Genomic DNA, 20054 nt, shown 5'->3' on the forward strand with positions numbered 1-20054 from the left:
GAGATCTCACTCTAAGCTGAGCATTTGTCTATGCTAGTCTATTTTACCCCGTTACTGTGCTTTTGCTCTTTTTTGTTTATCATTAAAAATCTGTGTAAACATTTACAAGTAATAATCTAGTTTAAACATCTTGTGCTGACCATTTACCATATTAATGTTGTAATATCGTGTTGTAAATGCCTTGATATTCATCATTCCCTTTTGAAACATTCTCATGCTTTTCTGTATCTGAAATATCACTTTCCATATTTTTCTGGTTATTTACTTTTTGCTAAATACATTTCCTAGGATGATGAACGTCTCCATGACTACAATGTGCCTGATAGAGTTGCTGCCTTCCTCAAAGCTGTGCATGACCAGGTGAGCTTGATTTCCCCCACCCCAGGGCAGGTTTGTTGGGTGAGCACACTATACTAACACCCATGTTCCTTCTCCTCCCCCATGCAGGCCCAGCACTACCAGACAGATCACATCATCATGACCATGGGGTCGGACTTCCAGTATTCTAATGCTAACACATGGTTCAAGAACCTCGACAAACTCTTGAAATATGTCAACAAACAGGTTAGTACTTATACATGGACTGTAAATTAACTGTATGTGAAATGTATGTGAACTGAGAGGACATTCTAACTAGAGATATCAGTGCAAAATGTCATTGTCCTTTCAGTAGGAAGTAGAGGAAACCGATAAAATGTCCAATCAGTAGGCAGTAGAGGAGGCTGACAGAATATCCAGTCAGTAGGCAGTAGAGGAGACTGACAGAGTATCCAGTCAGTAGGCAGTAGAGGAAACTGATAAAATGTCCAGTCAGTAGGGAGTAGAGGAGGCTGACAGAAAATCCAGTCAGTAGGCAGTAGATGAGACTGATAGAATGTCTGGTCAGTAGGCAGTAGAGGAAACTGATAAAATGTCCAGTCAGTAGGCAGTAGAGGAAGCTGACAGAATATCCAGTCAGTAGGCAGTAGAGGAAACTGACAGAATATCCAGTCAGTAGGCAGTAGATGAGACTGATAGAATGTCTGGTCAGTAGGCAGTAGAGGAGGCTGACAGAATATCCAGTCAGTAGGCAGTAGAGGAAACTGATAAAATGTCCAGTCAGTAGGGAGTAGAGGAGGCTGACAGAATATCCAGTCAGTAGGCAGTAGAGGAAACTGATAAAATGTCCAGTCAGTAGGCAGTAGAGGAAACTGATAAAATGTCCAGTCAGTAGGCAGTAGAGGAAGCTGACAGAATATCCAGTCAGTAGGCAGTAGAGGAGGCTGACAGAATATCCAGTCAGTAGGCAGTAGATGAGACTGATAGAATGTCTGGTCAGTAGGCAGTAGAGGAGGCTGACAGAATATCCAGTCAGTAGGCAGTAGAGGAGGCTGACAGAATGTCCAGTCAGTAGGCAGTAGAGGAGGCTGACAGAATGTCCAGTCAGTAGGGAGTAGAGGAGGCTGACAGAATGTTCAGCCTGTAGGCAGTAGAGGAGGCTGACAGAATGTCCAGTCAGTAGGCAGTAGAGGAAACTGATAGAATGTCAAGTCAGTAGGCAGTTGGTGAGGCTGATAGAAGTGCATCTCTGTTTGAGTTGCCTCCACCCACCTTGGTGTTTCAGCAAACGTCCAACAACAGCAATGTCAATGTGCTGTACTCCACCCCGTCCTGCTACACCTACCAGCTGAACAAGGCCGACAAGACCTGGACCACGAAGGAGGATGACTTCTTCCCCTATGGGGATAATCCCCATGCTTACTGGACAGGCTACTTCACCAGCAGAGCTGCCCTCAAGAACTATGTCAGGAGGACCAATAACTTCCTGCAGGTAGATATCATCAGAGCCGTAGCTACAGGATGCCTATTAGACTTTGCTATGCTAAGTGCGTGACAGTTACATCAGGGTTTACACAGCACTTAGAGTTACTGTACCTTGAGACATGTGTTAAAAGAGATTGGATACTGTATGCAATGGGATGGGACACTATAGTCTGGCAGAAAATGTATCAGGACGAAGTTTGGTAACTTTACTTTAAGACTATAAGTGCTATCCGTTTCCAATTTGGTATTAGACTTTATTGTAAACCAAAAGTTACTGTGTTCTGTAATCTGATTGGTTGAAAAACATGATCAAATGACGCCGTCGGTTCCAAATGCATTCCCGTGCTTCAAATACTCAATAACACCCGGAAATTGGCCAACACATGATGTTTATCTCCTAATAATTCTTCTACCATTGAGAATTTCAATTTTCATAATTTATCACTCGATAATAAGAAAGTTGTCTATAAGAGCTGTCATTATTTCATAAGTCACAACAACACCTCACATGTCAAGGGTGTTGAGCTACTAGTTGAGCTAGTGGAACAGCGACCCGGTCATGCATATAGGCAGGTCACATGTCACACTTACATGATGCTCGGCAGGTCATGTCACATGATTTAAAGCATGTGCATTTTGCATTAGGTAACCGTGTCAATACCGTTGTAGGGCAGAAGGGTTGTTCTCAAAATCAAATGTGTCCTGTAATTTATATGATGTTTTCAAATTGCTATTTTGATGTCTTTTCATGCACATGTACATAACGGAGAATTTTGATTGTTTAGTTTCCATGAAAATATTTTGAGCTTGGAAGTAGTTACGGGACAGGTGTATTTTCTAGGCATTATTCACAATCCATTAATCATATTTCTGTGAAACTATGCATGTACACATTACTGAAGTGGGTCTTTGATTTGTATTTTGGAGGTTGATCACTTGTTTTCCTTGGATTTTTGAAGAATTTTCAATCACAAAGCATCCCTTTTTCTAATACCATCTAGTTTCCAGTACTCATTTTCAACTGCTAATACATATTTGACACAGGCTTCCTGCCGACTGATATCAATCTCCCCTGTTGCTGTGTGAACAATTTTGTCAACGTCAGATAACTTGAATGTTGTGTTGCATGATACCTTCCCCTTGATATCCCCCCATATCAGTTCAATTGGATTCTAATCGCAATGGTATGGCCTTAGTCGTAAAACCTCGTGACCAACGTTCTTCATCATATTGTCGACGGTATAGGAAGGTGGTGGTTTGTGCTGTAACACAAGCTCATACAACACTGGATTTGTTGCTTTGTCAGATCTTACGATGTTGTTTCTGTCAAGCCGTTCAGTGATCTCTGCTTTATGACAATTGGATTGTCGGACTCACGTTAACTGTGGTATGGAGCATTGTCCATGACAACCAAGGACTTTTCTGGAATGGCTATGATCAGTTGTTCTTCTACATACTGTGTAAAGACAGCCCCGTTCATTTCTGTATGTTAGTCTCTCCCGTCGGTGGATTTAGATTTAAATACCAAATCACACCCAGGCAGAAATCCTTTGTGTGAGCCAGCATGTAGAATTATAAGTCTCTGTCCTCTACCAGCTGGTAGCTTCCACATCAGCTCCTGTCTGTCAGGATGCTGCCATTGGTAAGATGCTGTATGGGAGGCATTTACCAATGTCTCTTCTAGATAAACCGGTTCGTGACCATCAGCACGTTTTTTTCTAATTGTTCTGAAGTAATTTATTCTTGATTTTACAATGTCATGCCATTCATACATGGCAAGTTTTATCCCCTGAACACTTTTATATTTGAAACCAAATTTCATCAACAATTTGCAAATAGTGTATCGAGAGACATCAAGATGGTGGTCTTGAGCAAGGATTTGTTTCAATCGCCATACCAACACATGCTAATTTTGACATGTTAGTTTTCTTATTGTGTACCTGACAAGCCTTTGATCAAAACTGTCCAGTTTTAATTTCTTACCAACTTTTGAGATGGTCCCTGAAATGTACATAGATGAGGCATGGATAATTCTACTCAACATGCCTTTTGAGAGATCCAAGGCATGTTGGGTCCATTTGTAAAACTTTTCAGGAGCCAGAAATGACAGCCCCTTTCACTTTCTCGTTTGAAATAATTATAGTGTTTTCCAATAATGTCTTTTGTGTCAGCTGACAACTTGGATGTGGATATTTCTCTATGTGCAGATGTGTGTGCACTTCATGAAATGCATGTGCTTGAAGTCACATGACATGATCTGCCGAGCGTAATGTAAGGATTTGACATGTGACCTGCCTATTTGCATGACCGGGTCGCTGTTCTGGTGAGTAGCTCAACACCCTTGACATGTGAGGTGTTGTTGTGACTTGAAATAATGACAGCTCTTATAGACAACTTTCTTATTATCAAGTGATAAATTATGAAAATTAAAATCCTCAATGGGAGAAGAATTATAAAGCCTCATACCAAATTGGAAATGGATAGCACTTATAGTTTTAAAGTAAAGTTACATAACCGTCCTAATACATTTTCTGTCAGACTATAGGAATGTGTATTTATGTTACACAGTTATTTCCCATTATCTTGCCTCTGATCATACTTTACGATATTTTAACCACACAAGTGTTTATCCTTAGATAAACCTGGGCGAGAGTTATCTCCCCTTATCAAATTTTAATTTGGCTATGTTGTTTTAATTGGATATAATGTTGATACCCTCTGGTAACATAGGGTTTTTTTTAACTCTTAGAATATCAGACTAAAGTTAATTTACTATATAAGAATTTTTTTTATGAAAAAACAGGGCTTAACTTACTTTACCATAGGTCTTGTGCACATTACCTCAAACTTCGCTTAAATGAGATGAGACAGTCACCCGCCACCCACGCACTCGCAGGACATCTATAAATCTCTTTACTTCAAGCATCCGTCTGATCGGAAGTGTTGCTGGTTTGCTTGTTGATTACCTATCAGTTTTTGTGAATAAAGTTGTTATTCCTTATTGGTAGCTATGGTTTGTATCCCTTTTCCCATGTTTGTGTAAACTATATAGGAGTATTCTTCACTTACCTGGCTACCTCGTGTACCTGGCTACCTCATGTTTTTCACTGTCGATGTTGGTGTTGTCCTGCGTCGTTTCTCTTTGTCCCTTGTGTGTACTTTAGGAGTTGGTAAGTCCTTTGGTCTTATTCTCCCTTGTACTCTTTGTTGCAGCCTTTTGGTATTATTATGGCTGGTATTTTTTCTTGTTTTTTTCTGCATGTTTTGCTCGATTGGTGCGGGACAGGTGTGCCTGTTAAGTTTTCAGGGGTGTTTGCTACACTTTTGTGCAGGAGTGTTTTTGCCTTGTTGTTCATGTACTACTGTTACGTTTATGTTTTTTGCATGTTACAGTTTTCTGTGTATGACTCATCAGTTCTGCAACATCTGCAGAGTGCAGAAGTCGGCTAAGGATCCTCACCCTTGGTGCTCCGACTATGCGACGGTTTCCTGCTCTCTAGAGAAGCACTGTCATCATTGTACATCGTTGTCCGCTGCCGACTTCAAGACTTATCTTGCCGTCACGAGGATGTCATCTCCTGCTTCCTCATTGGGCTCTCCATCATCATTGCCTGACACTCTGGATCACCACCCACCCAGCTAACATCACGTAACTGGGCCCATTTAAGGCATTCTGGAACTGGGCCTGTACTATTTTGCACGCTGGCGTTAAACTGGCTCAGTACAGGCAGAGAACTCTGGCCCAGTACACAGCCGTAATTGGCCCTTTACAGTTTGACCAGCACTGGCCCGTTTATAGTTTAATACCAGTCTACAGTTTAAAACAAGCTGACACCAAACAAAATTAATCTGAAGGAGAAAAACAAAACAAAACAAAACACAAGTATATCCATATGAGTTTAATCCTCCTGAATTGAACAAGTCTTTGAATTAGATATGCAAACAGATTTTGCATTATCTAAAAATGTGGCATATCTGATGAATGTTTAAAATTTCTAAAATGCTCTTGTCTCGGCAAAATTTATACTGCATGTTATAATCCAAATGTTGCTCAACACTTAACTGGAGTAGCAAAAGTAGTCTCTACAAGTGATTCAAAACAAAGATTGTTACTATTTAGAGTCATATTACATCAGTTTACACTCAGAAATATGGAAAGTGTCAACCTCTACCTTTTGGCCACCTCTCTTGAGCAGACTACATGGTCCTGAGATAATCTCCCACAATTCCCCAGACAGGAAGTGCACTCCCTGTACTTGGCCAGTACAGCATTGTGATGTTGTGTTTACGGTAACCATCCATATGTGACCCCCATACAGTTTTGGCTGTAACAGGCCACTGAAGGAAAATAAGCACTGGTCCAACACTGGCTCTGTACTGGCGTACTTTATGCCAGGACCAACGGTTCAGGCCAGAACGATGTCAGCACTGGCTGAGAATTGTGATGTTAGCTGGGTGCCTTCTACATCAGCACCAGAAATTCTACAGGATTCTGCAGAATTTCACATTTGCCGGAGCCTCACTGATCCAACACCTTATTTTGACTTTTCTCGTCTAGATGGTCTGAGTCACCCAGAAGTGCAGAATCTCCTGCGTTCATTGTTAAGCATTCCTCTGACGCCGATGCCAGCGCAGATGGCTACCTATACTGCAGGGTCTACTGCAGTAGACCCTGCTCCTGTGGATCCAGCACTGGTTCCGACACCGTTGCTTACGGCTACACTCTTGCTGCACCTACGCTGATACCTACGCTATCTTGCACATCTATGCTGGTACCTACTCTGTCGCCAACGGCATCGCCGCTGTCTGGTTTGGATTCCTTTTATCGCATTCCTCATGTTTCCCGCAGGAGGAAGACTTGCAGTGTCAGGTAGCGGAAGAGAGAGTTCGGCGCTTAGAGGTGCAGCGTTCACGACTCTAAGACCCGCTCTGGGACTCCCAGACACCGCCGAATACATACCCCACATTGGAGCCAATGTTGGCATTCAAGATCAAGATCTCAGTCACTACGGCGTTCCTCTAAGGGGGAAAAGGCACTCAAGGTCTATGATACAGGAGAAGCGGCATTATAGGTCATGGTCACCTTGGCGCCTCGTTTCTCCGGATTCAGCGCATGGTCTTAAGAAGGACTCGTGTTTGACATCTGCTCCTCAGAACTCTTCTACCACCTCATCTTCCCAACATTGTGCTTCACTGGGTGTCTCGTTGGAAGATTCAGAAGAGTGTTTTTTCTCCCCGGATTATGATGAAGAGATCCTGGATGATACTGATGATGGGGGCACTTACTTACCACAATCTGCTGTATATGAATGGATCACGGACAGGTTGCCGAACTGCCCATCTCCCACTGCTGACGACAGTGACCTTTCAGCCATTCGGTTATCTCCCGAGTCGTTAATTCCTCCGCACCCCATGGTTGCCAATGCTGTGGCGCTACTCTACGTTGACTTTTCGAAGCTTTGCCTGAACCCGACCATCAAAGCTCCAGGAAGTCAGAATACAAGGTGCACAGCTTGGATTTCGCTGATGCTGGTGCAATGCAAGATGAACTGCTGAAGTGTCTGTCCAGCCCTCCACAGTCATTGCAGGGTTCTATGTTGATGTCCATAGACACTGAAATGAAACGAATGCTGAAGCTGATTTCTGCGTTAGCGTGCCAACAGCGACAGCTTGGGATCTCACTGAGGATAATGAGACCAGGATAGACCACTTTTCAACACTCTTCCAGTGGCAGGGGAAGACGTTGCACGACCTGTCAGCTCACTTACATGTCGCGTTAGCCAAGACGTCTGCCATTCATCTCTCAGGCTTCTTGGAACCATGCACCTGGCAAGAGGAGTTTCAAGCGTCAACTGTTTCGAGCGCCTTTCACTTCGAGGTTTGGATCTTGAGGATGCCTACCTCCGTGTCCCAATTCTTCATTGGCATGGGAAGTTCCTGAGGTTCATGTTCGATAACCCTCATTACTAATGAAAGGTGTTTCCGTTTGAAATTTCAATGGCCATTGAAATTTCAATGACCCAGTGGCTTTTTACCCGGATCACTGTTGCAGTATTCCGGTTTCTTCATTTGAGGGGCATAGACTTCGACCCCTACATAGACGACTCCCTCCTGAACAGCCTTGACCCCCAGCTGCTGCACAAACAACCGGACTTCACCTCCCGTCTTTTACAGCAGCTGGCGTAGATCATCAACGTTGAGAAGTCGCATCTCGTGCCATCGCAGGAGCTGACATTTATAGGGGGGTTGTTTCTGACTCGTGCCAACGTATCCTAAACCTATGCCTCAGAATCATTGGATGAAGATCCTCAACTTTGCAAGTCGAGGCTTCGCTCTTCCTTTGTCTCTCAGGGAGTGGCTGTCCCTATTGGGTCTTCTGACATCAGCCCAGGGGCTGACACTCAGGGGCCATTTGATGTTTCGGCTGTATCAACGATTCCTGCTGCCACACATTTAAGAGGAAAATGTGCAGGTCACTATACTGCTGCCTCTACATCTCCATCCATATCTCCGCTGGTGGACAGTTGAGTTGAATGTTTGCGCATGATTCTCTTTAACAGACTGCACCCATGATCACAAGCTTTTTGTTGATGCATCTTTTCGGATAGAACTTATTCTCTTCCTGCTCTTTCGTCAATCTTGGGACCTGACGACTCGGAGGAGCTGTTACTCTACCTAGTTAGAGCGCAGAAGCTGTACATTACTAAATCAGTTTCTAGGAGGTGTTCTAGGAAGAGGTTGTTCATCCCGTTCTCACCTTCATTTGGCTGCCTACGATCCGAAGAATCTTCCTTATCCTTCAGCTAACAACCCGCATGAAATTAGAGCATTAGCCTCCACCAAGGCGCTACACAGGAACTGCACTGTCCCGGGCCATTATGGAAGGCTGCTTTGGGAAATCTTCATCAGTCTTCGCTAGTCATTACCTAAGGGACCTAGCTGTAGAAGACGTGGAGGGACGTGTAGAAGACGTCTATTGGCCCGCTGGTAGTTGCTCAGCAACTCACCCAACCATCTGCCCATTAGGGAATTGTTTACACTTACCATTTGGTCTTTGGATAATCTTCACCCTTTGTGGAGTGTTGGTAACGTGCAGGAATCCTGAGTTACTTGCTGTTGCTTGTTCCAGGGTTACCTGTGACTGTAGTCAGTTAGGTTTCCGGATTGCTTTTGGCTTGCGGCATTGGTTCTGCTTTTGGATGGTCCTTTGTCGTCCTCCTGTCGAAGCCATATGCATAAGACCTATGGTAAGGTAAGTTAAAAATTTATTAAAATCTAAATATTTTAGATATTTAAATACTTTCCTTACCATAGGGTGGTAAGCCCCTCCCAATGCTCCTCCCCTCTCCGGACCAGTTTTTTCTTTTAGTAAATTGATTTTTGGATGTTCCGTGTGTGCGGGTTGCGAGATCATGGCACTTCCGTGACTACATTCATCGATACATGATGTAGCCCTTCATGGGACGAATGGCCAATCAACGAATATGTGATCTCGTTTAAGCGAAGTTTGAGATAATATGCATAAGAGTAAGGTAAGGTAAGTATTTAAATATCTAAAATATTTTTATTTTAATAAATATGTTTTTGATATATCACTATATTTTTCAATGACTGTTATTTTTGGAAGTTAATTAATGTGTCAAGTCCTATACATACTGTCTTGAAAATTGATTTTCCTGCTTTGTTTTAAATATCTTTATAAAAACACATATTGAATAATAAAAGTGAACAATTTACAATGAAGAGAACTTCTGTTGACGTTGCTTTTTTTATGTGACAGTGCCACAAACATCACTTGTCAAACAAATGCTGCTGTAACTTGCTATTTTTATTACATAAGTAGATTCTAGACACATTTTTCTACGAAAGGATACCAAATTTGGCAATTTCTTGACATTTTGATATTTTGTATCCAACCTCCTCAACACCCAATTCCACACCACATTTCAAGTATCCTCTGCATTTTGTAGGTTGTGAAACAGATGGATGCTTTAGCCCAGTTGGAGGACACTGATAATAGCACCTACAACATAGAAATACTCAGTAAGTACTTGACAGGACAGTGGAGCTACAACACAGAAAAACTTTGTACTTGACAGGACAGTGGAGCCACAACACAGAAATACTTGACAGGACAGTGCACCAATAACATAGAAATACTTTGTACTTGACAGGACAGTACACCGACAACATAGAAATACTCCGTAGGAACTTGACAGAACTGTGGAGCTACAACATAGACATACTCAGGTAAGTACTTGACAGGACAGTGGACCTACAACATAGATATACTCAGGTAAGTACTTGACAGGACAGTGCACCTACAACATAGATATACTCAGGTAAGTACTTGACAGGACAGTGGACCTACAACATAGATATACTCAGGTAAGTACTTGACAGGACAGTGCACCTACAACATAGATATACTCAGGTAAGTACTTGACAGGACAGTGGACCTACAACATAGACATACTCAGGTAAGTACTTGACAGGACAGTGCACCTACAACATAGACATACTCAGGTAAGTACTTGACAGGACAGTGGAGCTACAACATAGACATACTCAGGTAAGTACTTGACAGGACAGTGGACCTACAACATAGACATACTCAGGTAAGTACTTGACAGGACAGTGCACCTACAACATAGATATACTCAGGTAAGTACTTGACAGGACAGTGCACCTACAACATAGATATACTCAGGTAAGTAGTTGACAGGACAGTGGACCTACAACATAGACATACTCAGGTAAGTACTTGACAGGACAGTGGACCTACAACATAGACATACTCAGGTAAGTACTTGACAGGACAGTGGACCTACAACATAGACATACTCAGGTAAGTAGTTGACAGGACAGTGGACCTACAACATAGATATACTCAGGTAAGTACTTGACAGGACAGTGCACCTACAACATAGATATACTCAGGTAAGTAGTTGACAGGACAGTGCACCTACAACATAGACATACTCAGGTAAGTACTTGACAGGACAGTGCACCTACAACATAGACATACTCAGGTAAGTAGTTGACAGGACAGTGGACCTACAACATAGACATACTCAGGTAAGTACTTGACAGGACAGTGCACCTACAACATAGACATACTCAGGTAAGTAGTTGACAGGACAGTGGACCTACAACATAGACATACTCAGGTAAGTACTTGACAGGACAGTGCACCTACAACATAGATATACTCAGGTAAGTACTTGACAGGACAGTGCACCTACAACATAGACATACTCAGGTAAGTAGTTGACAGGACAGTGGACCTACAACATAGATATACTCAGGTAAGTACTTGACAGGACAGTGGACCTACAACATAGACATACTCAGGTAAGTACTTGACAGGACAGTGCACCTACAACATAGATATACTCAGGTAAGTACTTGAAAGGACAGTGCACCTACAACATAGACATACTCAGGTAAGTACTTGAAAGGACAGTGCACCTACAACATAGACATACTCAGGTAAGTACTTGACAGGACAGTGCACCTACAACATAGACATACTCAGGTAAGTACTTGACAGGACAGTGGACCTACAACATAGACATACTCAGGTAAGTACTTGACAGGACAGTGCACCTACAACATAGACATACTCAGGTAAGTACTTGACAGGACAGTGGACCTACAACATAGATATACTCAGGTAAGTACTTGACAGGACAGTGGACCTACAACATAGATATACTCAGGTAAGTACTTGACAGGACAGTGGACCTACAACATAGATATACTCAGGTAAGTACTTGACAGGACAGTGGACCTACAACATAGATATACTCAGGTAAGTACTTGACAGGGCAGTGGACCTACAACATAGATATACTCAGGTAAGTACTTGACAGGACAGTGCACCTACAACATAGATATACTCAGGTAAGTACTTGACAGGACAGTGGACCTACAACATAGATATACTCAGGTAAGTACTTGACAGGACAGTGGACCTACAACATAGACATACTCAGGTAAGTACTTGACAGGACAGTGGACCTACAACATAGATATACTCAGGTAAGTACTTGACAGGACAGTGGACCTACAACATAGACATACTCAGGTAAGTACTTGAAAGGACAGTGCACCTACAACATAGACATACTCAGGTAAGTACTTGACAGGACAGTGGACCTACAACATAGACATACTCAGGTAAGTACTTGACAGGACAGTGGACCTACAACATAGATATACTCAGGTAAGTACTTGACAGGACAGTGGACCTACAACATAGATATACTCAGGTAAGTACTTGACAGGACAGTGCACCTACAACATAGATATACTCAGGTAAGTACTTGACAGGACAGTGGACCTACAACATAGACATACTCAGGTAAGTACTTGACAGGACAGTGCACCTACAACCTAGATATACTCAGGTAAGTACTTGACAGGACAGTGGACCTACAACATAGATATACTCAGGTAAGTACTTGACAGGACAGTGCACCTACAACATAGACATACTCAGGTAAGTAGTTGACAGGACAGTGCACCTACAACATAGATATACTCAGGTAAGTACTTGACAGGACAGTGCACCTACAACATAGACATACTCAGGTAAGTAGTTGACAGGACAGTGCACCTACAACATAGACATACTCAGGTAAGTACTTGACAGGACAGTGCACCTACAACATAGATATACTCAGGTAAGTACTTGACAGGACAGTGCACCTACAACATAGATATACTCAGGTAAGTACTTGACAGGACAGTGCACCTACAACATAGACATACTCAGGTAAGTACTTGACAGGACAGTGGACCTACAACATAGACATACTCAGGTAAGTACTTGACAGGACAGTGGACCTACAACATAGACATACTCAGGTAAGTACTTGAAAGGACAGTGCACCTATAACATAGACATACTCAGGTAAGTACTTGACAGGACAGTGGACCTACAACATAGATATACTCAGGTAAGTACTTGACAGGACAGTGGACCTACAACATAGACATACTCAGGTAAGTACTTGACAGGACAGTGGACCTACAACATAGATATACTCAGGTAAGTACTTGACAGGACAGTGGACCTACAACATAGATATACTCAGGTAAGTACTTGACAGGACAGTGGACCTACAACATAGACATACTCAGGTAAGTACTTGACAGGACAGTGGACCTACAACATAGATATACTCAGGTAAGTACTTGACAGGACAGTGGACCTACAACATAGATATACTCAGGTAAGTACTTGACAGGACAGTGCACCTACAACATAGATATACTCAGGTAAGTACTTGACAGGACAGTGGACCTACAACATAGATATACTCAGGTAAGTACTTGACAGGACAGTGGACCTACAACATAGATATACTCAGGTAAGTACTTGACAGGACAGTGCACCTACAACATAGATATACTCAGGTAAGTACTTGACAGGACAGTGCACCTACAACATAGATATACTCAGGTAAGTACTTGACAGGACAGTGGACCTACAACATAGATATACTCAGGTAAGTAGTTGACAGGACAGTGGACCTACAACATAGACATACTCAGGTAAGTACTTGACAGGACAGTGCACCTACAACATAGATATACTCAGGTAAGTACTTGACAGGACAGTGGACCTACAACATAGACATACTCAGGTAAGTACTTGACAGGACAGTGGACCTACAACATAGACATACTCAGGTAAGTACTTGACAGGACAGTGCACCTACAACATAGATATACTCAGGTAAGTACTTGACAGGACAGTGGACCTACACCATAGATATACTCAGGTAAGTAGTTTTCCTTGTCCTGACTCATGCCTATTATGCTTCTCATGCTTATTGTTCTTACTATTCTTCTACTCCTTCTTCTATGGAAATGATGGTGGAACACTTGAATCCCCTGTAGTGCCCTTGAAGAGGATGTGAAATTTCACTCACCCACGAATCTTTTCCCATCAGAAGAGTCACACTACCTGCCATGCTTGTCACTCTCTCCCTCATGGTTTATGCTGATGGTTGGGCAAGCACAGGAGTTCTGTATATGGCACTAAAATCCTTTTATATTTAGACCCTGTTTCCAAATTTGGCTGTATATTTTTTGTGGATATATTGTATATATTGGATTGTATGTCAAAATTTTGAAAATGTTGTCCATTTTTTGTGACATTTATACATTATAATGAGTTTGTTAACATTGAATTCCTGCAGTGAATGCAGGTATTCGGCATCTAATCCTCCCCCCTGTGCTCTTCCATCTTACATTGCAGATATTGTATTAATTTATCAGGCTTGCAATTTTGTCGTTATTTGTGATACGTCTATAGATAATAATAATTGGCTATTTATATAGCGCGTATATCCATGTCCGTGGCATGCTCAAAGCATACAAAATGAAAAGGGTTCCGGAGTCACTATATACAAGCAAAGAAGAAAGATTGTTGGGAATCAGTGATGAAAAGCTAACTGGTAGAGGTATGTCTTTAGTTTGCTCCTGAACAGGGAGAAATCAGTACAGAGGTGGAGATGCTGAGGAAGATTGTTCCATTCTACAGTAGCAGAGTAGGAAAAGGTTCGACGTCCATGTAAGGTTGATTGTACTTTGGGACTGTGAGGAGATTTTTACTCTGAGACTGCAGTGATCGAGATATGGATTGGCAAATATGGAGTGAGGATATTAGAGAGGTAGACCGGAGCAGAGCCAGAGAGACAACGAAACACAATGCATAAGACTTTGAAGAGAATTCGTTGTTCAACTGGTAGCCAGTGGAGTGATTGGAGAACAGGGCTGATATGTCAATACTTTCTTGTACGTGTGACAATCCGAGCAGCGGTGATGTGAACTCACTGCAAATGCTGTAGTTGAGATTTAGTGGCACCGATCAATAGACTGTTGCAATAGTCTAACTTCAAGACAACAAGAGGTAGTGTAAGAGCGACTGCTGAGTTTCTAGTGAGGTATTCCTGATAGATGTTATCACTGAGTGACAAATCTGCATCTAAGATGTGATGTCCTGCACCAAGGTCTGTGACTTTCTCAGAGAAACTGATAGACGATCCATCAAACCGGAAAGAACTGACCTCACACTGACTTCTGTGCTTGGCTTTCCCAACAAGAATACACTCAGTTTATCTCTGTTGAGTTTTAACTTATTGCTGAACATCTATTTCCTAATCTGATGAGCATCTTGAGAGCAATAGCAGATTGCACAGGGTTTGGAGGGGAAAATATGTACCTGAGAATCGTCAGCATATTGATGGTGACTGAGCGTGTGGTTATTGATGATAGATCCCAGTTCTTTAATGTAAAGGGAGAAAAGAACTGGCCCTAGGACCGACCCGTTGGGTACCCCACATGTGAGATGGATTTTGCGTGAATACTGGCCATAAATGACAACAGACTGATATCTGTCAGTTAAGTAGGACTTGAACCACTTAAGAGCGGTTCCCACAATCTGAAAGATGTGTGATGAAACAGGAAAGGAAGTCGTCTCAAGTCACTGGTTATAAATCTGGTGATGCTACTACCTGTTTGTTTTTAACTACTGCTGAAATTCATTTCTGAGTATGTTACAGGGGCACTTGTCTGTGGCTGGTCAGGACTAAGCCGTATCTGACAAGGGGGTCTGCTACTACTGAGTTGACGCCATCAGAGAACAAGTGGAAGAAGTCCTTGTCGTCTTTGGCGCAGAAGAAATCGTCTTCATGTTGGACCATTTCAAAGTCAACTTATCCCAGCAAAACAAGGCAGAGGTCATTCAACAAAGCCATTGTGCCTCCTGACGATGTAAACATTTATGCTGACCCCCTGATACTGTTGCCTCAAGTTTTACTAAGATCTAATAGAACATCAGCACAGTCTACCTCCATGGCAAGACCTCGTATATATGCACACCACACAAGCTCACAGAAACCCTCTAAATGTTCCAGCTACAATTATGGATGGTATCAAGACTTGTTTGAAGAAAAAAGAATGCTTTGCCAGAGCAGCAAAAGCAATAACTCTTGCTCTATGCAAATCAACTTGATACCTGTACAACGACAAGTGGTAGAGATTTGAACAGTATGCAATACGGAAATGCTTCACAGCAATAAAAGTGACTCATCCTCTAGTGGCGGAATATCTATGTTCCCTTAGACGTATGGGACAATTGAAAGGTTTGACACTATCTACATACCTGGCCGCTATCAATACAGTTTTCACAATGAAACCAAGCATCAGACTGAGTGCCAGAACTACTTGCTCTACCTGCAGATGCAATTCAGAGCTCCAGTCTGGAATCTGAATGTAGTTCTACACGAGTGTAGTTCTACATCTCACAAGTGATGCCTACAAACAACTAGAGCAGACTACTTTCAAGCTACTCCATACAAAAAACTCTGCTCCTCCTCACCCTAGCCACAGCAGCTTGGATATCAGCGATACATGCCCTGGACCTTGGATGAACGAGATTCGACATTGGAGACCATGCTGCAGTACATCTAGGACTAAGATGGGGCTTGCAAAGAATCGGTTACCTGGCCAACCAGACAGACGGTTCCACGTCCCAACACTATCTACATTCCTTGGACCAGAGGACACCCAAGATTGTGTCCTGTCAGAGCCCTGAGGCATTCATCAGTTTGTGCCACCTGTTGTAGCGCAACAACTAATGGTTCCACAAAAGCACTGAGTTAGAAATCTCACCCTTTATCACATTGACATGTTGATAACCTTCTCTCTGGAAAGTTTTGGTTGAGAGTTCATGCACACCATCTAGACATGAGTGCATGAGTAATTATGACTCTATGATTACACAATGCCATTTAGAAAGTGGTCAGATGCAACATATGTCATTATGGATTTCACTCTCTTAGTAAAGTACAAATTCTAGTACTTTTTTTGGTTGAGTCCCATCCGGGATTCGAACCTGTACCCTCAGAGTAAGGCACCTGATCACCAGCACACAAAGTCAGAAATCTCAAATATGACATAGGTTGCATTTGACCACTTTCTAAATGGCATCGTGTAATCACAGCTTTCCACCGTGGGAGCTGTGCCAATTTGCACTTATCAGAGGGGTACACAAAGTAGGCAGTCTAGACTACCAGTTGTCCGACTGTCATTTGGAAGTCACGGTGACTGAGCGGGCTGGGTGGATTATTTTGTGTGCTGGTGATTAGGTGCCTGACTCTGAGGGTGCGAGTTCGAATCCCGGATACTGGACATCTTGATCAGGACAGTGTGACGAGCATGGCAAGTCATCAGTCTAAGTAAACCTATTCTCAGTATTAAACGTTACATACCTCTACTGAGTCCAACAAACCCTAGCAGGAGGTCACTGTCAGATAACCTTAGAGATTGACCAATCAGAACACAGCTTACCAAATCATGAATGTGGATGTTCACAAACAGCTTTTGAAGTTTGAATGATTCCAAATGCTACTTTCAGTACGATTGCTTCTGGGTTATGCACATGGAGCATGTTGCAACATTGTCAACAGTAAATATTCAAGGATGTCAGCTTGTGGAAATATTGGCTAATGGTAGCCATGTCATAAGAAAGCCCCAAATGTATATACTGCAGGTCAAATATTTGTTTTACTCAAATTGTCGTTTGTTGAAGGATCAGATTTAATGACTGGGGAATTTTGTAAGTCCCGCCAACACAAAACAGTAGCTCACTCAGTGAGTTAACTTTTACATCTTCTTCAAGGAAACTACAAGGTATTCAAGTGTTCCAGTATCAATCAAACAGAAAAAAGAGATAACGATTCTAAGCATGAGTCAGGATAAGTATAAAATATCAGTTTTACTTATTTTACTTTTCTTATCAATTACATACTTGATGGAACAGCGCCCCTATAGTATAGACAGAGTGAGTGCTTGACGGAGCAGTGCCCCTACAGTATAGACAGAGTGAGTGCTTGACGGAGCAGTGCCCCTCTAGTATAGACAGAGTGAGTGCTTGATGGAACAGTGCCCCTACAGTATAGACAGAGTGAGTGCTTGACGGAACAGTGCCCCTATAGTATAGACAGAGAGTGCTTGATGGAACAATGTAGCGGATTTCCACAAGTCTATGTGTTTGTGTTGTTATTTGACTGTTTTCTTCCGCAGAGGAGGCTTTGGGTGTGGCCCAACATCATGATGCAGTCAGGTAGGATTCTTTATAGCTGACTGTTGTGTATTACAGGAATATAGCTGACTGCTGTATATAACAGGAATATAGCTGGCTGATGTGTATTACAGGAATATAGCTGGCTGATGTGTATTACAGGAATATAGCTGGCTGATGTATATAACAGGAATATAGCTGACTGCTGTATATAACAGGAATATAGCTGACTGCTGTATATAACAGGAATATAGCTGACTGCTGTATATAACAGGAATATAGCTGACTGCTGTATATAACAGGAATATAGCTGGCTGATGTGTATTACAGGAATATAGCTGACTGCTGTATATAACAGGAATATAGCTGGCTGCTGTATATAACAGGAATATAGCTGACTGCTGTATATAACAGGAATATAGCTGACTGCTGTATATAACAGGAATATAGCTGACTGTTGTGTATTACAGCAACATAGCAGACTGCTGTATATAACAGGAATATAGCTGACTGCTGTATATAACAGGAATATAGCTGGCTGATGTGTATTACAGGAATATAGCTGACTGTTGTATATAACAGGAATATAGCTGACTGTTGTGTATTACAGGAACATAGCTGACTGCTGTATATAACAGGAATATAGCTGACTGTTGTATATAACAGGAATATAGCTGGCTGATGTGTATTACAGGAATATAGCTGACTGCTGTATATAACAGGAATATAGCTGACTGTTGTATATAACAGGAATATAGCTGACTGATGTGTATTACAGGAATATAGCTGACTGCTGTATATAACAGGAATATAGCTGACTGTTGTGTATTACAGGAACATAGCTGACTGTTGTGTATAACAGGAATATAGCAAACTGCTACATATAACAGGAATATATCTGACTGTTGTGTGTAATAGGAATATAGCTGAATGTTGTGTATAACAGGAAAATAACAGACTGTTGTGTGTAATAGGAATATAGCTGACTGTTGTTTATGACTGGAATATAGCTGACTGTAGTTTATAACTGGAATATAGCTGACTGTTGTTAGTAACAGGAATATAGCTGATCGTTGTGTGCAATAGGAATATAGCTGAATGTTGTTAATAGCAGGATAATAGCTGACTGTTGTATATAACTGGAATATAAGTGATTGTTGTGTGTATAGGAATATAGTTGAATGTTGTTTGTAACAGGAATATAGCTGACTGTTGTGTGTAATAGGAGTACGTACTAACCACAAAAAGAAACCACAAAAAATACTCATAGATAAATGACATAACACATTCCTCCAAAGGCAATGGTATTGTATAAAACAAAATGCATTTGTCTGTACACATGAACGATGTGAAATGGTTTTTTTTGTACCCCTAGGATTGTACCAAACGTGCTCGGTTGGCAAAAGATCCAGTATTACTGCAGGCAGGGCAACACATCAGTTTGCTGTTGTTGCAGAATTTGTTGCACAACACATGTTGTATTTGGACGTGCGTTGTCTTGCTGAAAAATTATCCCAGGGCCATTGGGTTGAATAAAGGGAATGACAACGTCTGCAGCAATCTCATCATGTTACTGCACAGCATTCAAATTGCCGTTCACAATCTACATAGTATTCACTTGCACATCGATACACACTTTGGCACCCATCTGATGAGGACAAGTGGAAATGAGACTCACCCGTAAAGATCACATGTCTCCATAACAAGGAATGTCTGAGGTGTCGTCTGTACGATTGTAACCATGCTTCTCAGAGATGTAACGTTATAATGGGACAAATTGCTGCGTCTGATGTAGACTGTATTAAACTTCACAGGTGGTTGATGACAGTTTGAGGATAAATGTGCAGTTGGTGATGCTATGGGGTGTTGTTGCTTGTTGACTCCGTTTGTGCAGATGAACCAGTCAAATCCATCGATCTTGAGCAGTTCTTGGTCTCCCTGAATGTGGGCTGTAGTGTATGGCACTTAATCCTCTCAATGCTGCCGTCGAACCCTATCGACAGGAGGGCAGGATAATGACATCTCCAAATATAACTTGCAATAATTATTCAACGAGTCGGATTTACGTGTCATATGAATTATGTGTGGAATGCACTAATTCTCAGCTTTATAAATATATTATCTTTGTTGACTTTCAAGCACACCACGTCAG

The 20054-nt window shown here is 42.0% G+C and overlaps 1 protein-coding gene across 2 annotated transcripts in view; it reads left to right on the forward strand.

Annotated features, from left to right (window-relative positions):
• Positions 1–20054, forward strand: part of LOC137283439 (lysosomal alpha-mannosidase-like) — a 76379-nt gene that overhangs the window by 18959 nt on the left and 37366 nt on the right. For both annotated transcript variants that reach the window (XM_067814928.1, XM_067814929.1), the window contains exons 7-11: positions 289–360; positions 448–564; positions 1604–1810; positions 9774–9846; positions 17905–17944. In XM_067814928.1, coding sequence (XP_067671029.1) covers positions 289–360; positions 448–564; positions 1604–1810; positions 9774–9846; positions 17905–17944 — 509 coding nt within the window. The remainder of the gene's footprint in view (positions 1–288; positions 361–447; positions 565–1603; positions 1811–9773; positions 9847–17904; positions 17945–20054) is intronic.

The sequence above is a fragment of the Haliotis asinina genome, chromosome 5, assembly GCF_037392515.1.
Source record: "Haliotis asinina isolate JCU_RB_2024 chromosome 5, JCU_Hal_asi_v2, whole genome shotgun sequence".
Lineage (NCBI taxonomy): Eukaryota > Metazoa > Mollusca > Gastropoda > Lepetellida > Haliotidae > Haliotis > Haliotis asinina.